The sequence below is a fragment of the Austrofundulus limnaeus genome, unplaced genomic scaffold (assembly GCF_001266775.1).
Source record: "Austrofundulus limnaeus strain Quisiro unplaced genomic scaffold, Austrofundulus_limnaeus-1.0 Scaffold621, whole genome shotgun sequence".
NCBI classification, from domain to species: Eukaryota; Metazoa; Chordata; class Actinopteri; order Cyprinodontiformes; family Rivulidae; genus Austrofundulus; species Austrofundulus limnaeus.
In genome coordinates, this window is record NW_013953023.1 from 304,169 (window position 1) to 309,560 (window position 5,392).

The following is a 5,392-nucleotide window of genomic DNA, read 5'->3' on the forward strand; positions in this document are numbered from 1 at the left end:
GTGATGGACTGTCTCCGACATGTGATGGACTGTCTCTGACATGTGAGGGACTGTCTCTGACATGTGAGGGACTGTCTCTGACATGTGATGGACTGTCTCCGACATGTGAGGGACTGTCCGACATGTGAGGGACTGTCCGACATGTGAGGGACTGTCCGACATGTGATGGACTGTCTCTGACCTGGTCCTGGGACACCATGGTGGTGCTGCAGTCCAGCGTGTTGCTCAGCACGTAGCAGCTCATGCTCTTCCGGGACTCAAAGTCAAAGTATTCAAAGAGAGGAGGGAAGTGTTTGAGCTGCAGGACCATCAGCAGGTTGTTGTAGGTGTCCACAGGGATCTTCAGGAGCCGGGTCAGTTCTTTGGACACAGCGCTGCTGGTGGCGATGCTGGGAGACAGAGACAGAGACTCAGTGATGGAACATTCTAAGTGTTTGATAAAGATGGATGAGGTTTTGACGCACTGCTCCAGATTGAGTTTATTAAATATCTCCACTGTGCTCTCCAGGACTTTGTCCACATAGTCCACCCGTTCAGGGTAACACTTCATGGCCAAGTTAATGAGAGACACCTGGAGAGAAACCACGTCCTCTGACGGCATGTCCTGACGGGACTGAGGGAGCAGAGAGGACACCATCAGAAAAGTGAGGACATTTGTTCAGAGGACGTCAGAACTAAGTGAGACCACCTGTTTTACCTGAATGACTGTGGCCACCTGCTGGGAGAAGATGTCAAACAGTTTGATCTCAGCAGGAATACCTGGTCCATCTTCTCGATGAGCGAACAGAGCGAGTCTGAAACACAAACATTACATCTAAGACCAGGCTAACCTAACCCTAACTCTAACCAGGACCTGCTCAGGTCTCCTCGGGTCTCTGGTCTACAGTAGACCTACCTGTCAATCAGAGCGATGATGATGTTCTTCACATTGACGTGTTGATGCAGCTCTGCACACGAACGCAGGAAAGGATTCAGGGTTTGGAGGTGGAACTCATCTGGAAACACCTGAACACAAGTCCATTAAAGACCCAGAGGGTCTGTGAGGGTCTGACAGAGTCTGAGAGAGTCTGACAGTGTCTGTGAGGGTCAACTCAGGGGTCAGATACCTGAATGATGCACTCCATGAGATACTCCTGAGCCAGAGAGTCTCTGCAGTTCACCACCTGCTCCAAGACTCCAGGGAGAACCACCTGTGGAGATCAGGACACACCTGGTGGTAAGTCAGGACTTTAACACCAAACTAAACCTGTTCTTCATGTTCCTGTCTGCAGATAAGCTGCTGCAGCAGAAAGCCTTAAAGGTTTTGTTTTTCACAGACTCAGATGTGTGCTACAGGAAGTGAAGCAAAGCTAACAGCTCCTCTGACAGCAGGTAGGAACCAGAACACACCTGTTTGTACTTGTCCACATTGACTCCCTCCAGCTGGCTCAGACGGACCAGATTGGTTCCCACCAGGATCCGAAGTTCCTGCCGTTCTTTCTCCCGCTTCTCTCGGTCCCTGCTGTGACCCTGATGCTGCATTCGGACCCATAATTTATTCATTTCAGCAAAGTTCAGCAGGACAAAGTCAATGGAGTCATTGATGTCCCCGGTCATCTCCTCGGACCCCCTGAGGGGACAACAAACATGCTGAACTGCTGTCACTGTTCAGCTGCAGAACTCAACATCAACATGGAGGAAACTCTCAGGAAGAGTCGGGCTGTTAGCTGAATCATTACATGTTCTAACCATGATTCACTGTGAACTCCTGGGATCCAATCAGAACRATCACTTCCTGTAAGGTGACCCAGAAAGGCGGGACTTACTCTGACTGCTCCCCATCATCTGGCAGGATGTTACGGGTGCACTGCAGCAGGTAGTTTCTGAGGAACAGACCCCTGAGGGGGTGCTGGACCCCCCGACACATCTCCACCAGGTCCTTCAGGATGTCCTTACGAGACTGAGGAAAGGAGCGGACGTAGACCACGCCCACGGTGATCAGCAGGTAGCTGCAGACACAGGTGGAGTTTCACCAACGAGGCTACAGCTCAGAGTCAAATCATATTTGTCAAACAGGAAACAATGTGTTAGAACAGATCCAACTTCTGATGTAGGTCAAAATCAAACAGGCGTACCACAAGGTTCAATGTTGGGCCCCTCATTATTTAGTTTATATTTCAGTTATTTACCAGCTGTGGATCAGCTATATGCAGATGATGCAATAATCTATCTACATGTGAAAAATAAAGAAATCACTGCAGAGAAACTGTTTGTCAGTGGCTAAAAAATTATAATCTTCATCTTAATGTTAATAAATTGTTTGTATTTTCTTTTTGAAGTGTAAAAATAAGGAACCAGATCCAGATTAAAGTGGATGGTCAAACATTACCATCAGCACAAGAGTATAAATACTTATCATAATGGATTCCCAAATTTAATTCAAGAAACATTTTAAAAAGTAGGAAATAAAATGCTGTTATGCATGTTATTGTAATTTTTTTATTTTTTTTCCTCAGCCTGCTCGGGGACTACAGATGAAACGAGCTTGTTTGGCTAAATGTGGCATATTTATGAGATGTATTCATGTTGATTAATATGCATCGACCTTTTATAAAATCTATTCAAATTCACAGAACAGCTGCATGAAGAACCGTTAAACACCATCTGTTTAACACACCAACTCAGGAGTGTGTGTGTGTGTGTGTGTGTGTGTGTGTGTGTGTGTGTGTGTTCGTACCAAGGTTATAATGGTTTCGAATTTTTCATTAGAATTTAGTTTTATTTTGTTGTGACTTTTTTCTTTTAATTAAAATGGTTTTAATTAGTTTTTACAGTGGATTTGATTGTTTTTGTTAGTTATCATTACATTTTTAATGGTTAGTTTTAGTTTCGTTTTTATTAGTTCTAGTATTAGTTATTTTATAGTTTGAATAAACATATTTATCAACACATCCTCCAGCTTGTGATGTTCCTGTGAGTTCACTAACCAGCAGATATCAGGTCACTGGTTAAATCAGTCCATTATAGCAACAACTTCATGAAATAAAAGTATAACTTAATTTTACCAAGTAAAAACTTTAGTGATTATTTCAGGACGATGACAACAGTTTGTCTCCAACCTGTTGTTTGTTTTTCATGGAGCTGCTGAGAGAAGCTAACGTGTCAGATAGTCACAGTTAGCATCTAGTGTGAGTTTGATTCATGCAGGTTTTACCTTCAGAAGTATTCMACCTGTTTTATCACCTGTTTCCACTACAAAACACTGGATTTGATTTTTCTTGCATCATATTTAAAGAAATCCCAAAGTGGACTTTGCGTATTTTTCCCAACTTGTGTCATCATGTAGCAGGTGCTGAGCAGCAGACTGTAAACAGGTGTTACAGAGCACAGCTGATGGGAAAATACTTTATAAAAAAATCTACACGTCTCAAAATAAACTGACAAACACTAAAACTGAGGATATTCTATCTATAATTTCAGTTAGTTTTAGTTAGTTTTGTAAAAAATTATACAGTTTGTTAGTTATAGCATTTTTTCATTTTATTACAGTTTTTATTTATTTTAATGAAATAAAATGTTTTTTTAATTTAAGTTTTGTTATTTAGTTAGTTTTAGTTAACTATAATCGTACACAGCTCTGAAGATGTAGACATTTTTAAATACACTTGTTTGTTTCTTTAAAAGACAAAACTAAATCAGGTCAAACTGATGGAGAGAGCTGACGCCTCAAACTGTCTTCAGCAGGTCAAAGGTCACCGTCAGCCTGTAAAGGTCTGACAGTTAGGAGCCATCGACCAGTGGACTGTCAGCCAGATTTACATTTCATTTACAAGAGCAGATGTTTGTGGTGAAGCTGGCACTCACAGTCGGGGTATGATGTTCCCAGCATACTGGACCAGCTCATACAGATCTGCCACCTTCCTTCCTTTAGCAAACTCATCCGTCAGGTAAACCTCCAGGTAGTGCAGCTCATCAGAGATGGCCATGTCTGACAGCAGCGTTAGGGAGCAGAACTGCAGCAGGAACCTGGTGCTTCAGATCAGCTGAACTCACCTTTGGTTGTTCTACACTCAGTGGCTGCTGAGCAGCAGCAGCAGCAGCAGCAGCAGCACAGGACTGAAGGATACAGAGCTCATAGTAACTCTTAGGAGAAAGCATGGAGGTCCTCAGCTCTCCCAGCATGTTAGAGGCGTGTTTTAAAGCATCCATCAACTTGTTCTTGTCCTGCAGACACAAACACAAAGTTCAGCTCCAAAGACAGGAATATGCCAGGATGTCTCAGCTGCWTACAGGAGGACGGCCTACTGTCCACAGGTGAGCTGCTGGTCCTGCCTCAAAACCATTAAAACTAACTCTTCAGAGTGTACCTTCCTGTAAAAACATCTTTTACTCACAAAAAGGACAATCTGACCATTTTCTGATGAGTTTAAAGAAACTTTCTTATACATTTTCATTTGAACAACTTTTCACCTTTGAGTTGTTTACATTTCATCATGTTTTTCTCTCTGCTCTGTTTCCTAAAACAGCTTTAAATGTTTCTGATGAAAACAAACCAACTGCTCACTTTCCTTTCTAATGAGGAGAGAAAAGAGCTGAACTGGTGTAGAGTCTGAAACAGAACAGCTTCACACATAAACAGACAAATCTAAAACAAGTATTACATTAATCTAAAATCATCCAACTTCAAAGACTTAAAACAGCAGCAAAACCTACAAATATAAGTATTTTTCTGCTGAAACAGGAAGTAAAAACATCAGAAACATAATGCAGTCAAGTCAATAAAAACTCACCAGACATCTCTTCATCTGGAAGGACTGAACTTTAACAGCCTGAACAGCTTCGTCCAGAAGCTTCTCCTGCTCATCCTGAGGGGACTGCTGGGTGGTCGGCTGCAGCACAAGACATCATGTTACATTTGAATCATTAATATTAATTTGTTTATTGATACAGCCTGGCCTGAGGCCTGCAGAACACTTAGACTGAGTCTGTGTGCACTGATAACCCTGTCACAGGTAACGCCCATGTTTGGACTAACCAGTGGTGGGCAGCACTAACCTAAAAATGAGCTGCACTAACCCTTAAGCACTAACTTTAATATGTACGTCCCCTAACTCTAAAGCACTAACTTTAACATGTACGTCCCCTAACTCTAAAGCACTAACTTTAATATGTACGTCCCCTAATTCTAAAGCACTAACTTTAATATGTACGTCCCCTAACTCTAAAGCACTAACTTTAACATGTACGTCCCCTAACTCTAAAGCACTAACTTTAATATGTACGTCCCGTAATTCTAAAGCACTAACTTTAATATGTACGTCCCCTAACTCTAAAGCACTAACTATAATATGTACGTCCCCTAATTGTAAAGCACTAACTTTAATATGTACGTCCCCTAATTGTAAAGCACTAA

General features: G+C 42.2%; 1 protein-coding gene across 1 annotated transcript in view; it reads right to left on the minus strand.

The window, feature by feature from the left end:
• Window positions 1-4,868, minus strand: part of vps35 (VPS35 retromer complex component) — a gene marked incomplete at its 5' end in the record, with an annotated part of 14,757 nt that extends 9,889 nt beyond the window's left edge. The window contains 10 exon segments of the mRNA XM_014027180.1: window positions 182-389; window positions 465-613; window positions 698-794; window positions 896-1,005; window positions 1,107-1,190; window positions 1,390-1,609; window positions 1,806-1,988; window positions 3,844-3,967; window positions 4,107-4,203; window positions 4,770-4,868. Coding sequence (XP_013882634.1) covers window positions 182-389; window positions 465-613; window positions 698-794; window positions 896-1,005; window positions 1,107-1,190; window positions 1,390-1,609; window positions 1,806-1,988; window positions 3,844-3,967; window positions 4,107-4,203; window positions 4,770-4,868 — 1,371 coding nt within the window.
• Window positions 4,869-5,392: the final 524 nt, after the last annotated feature.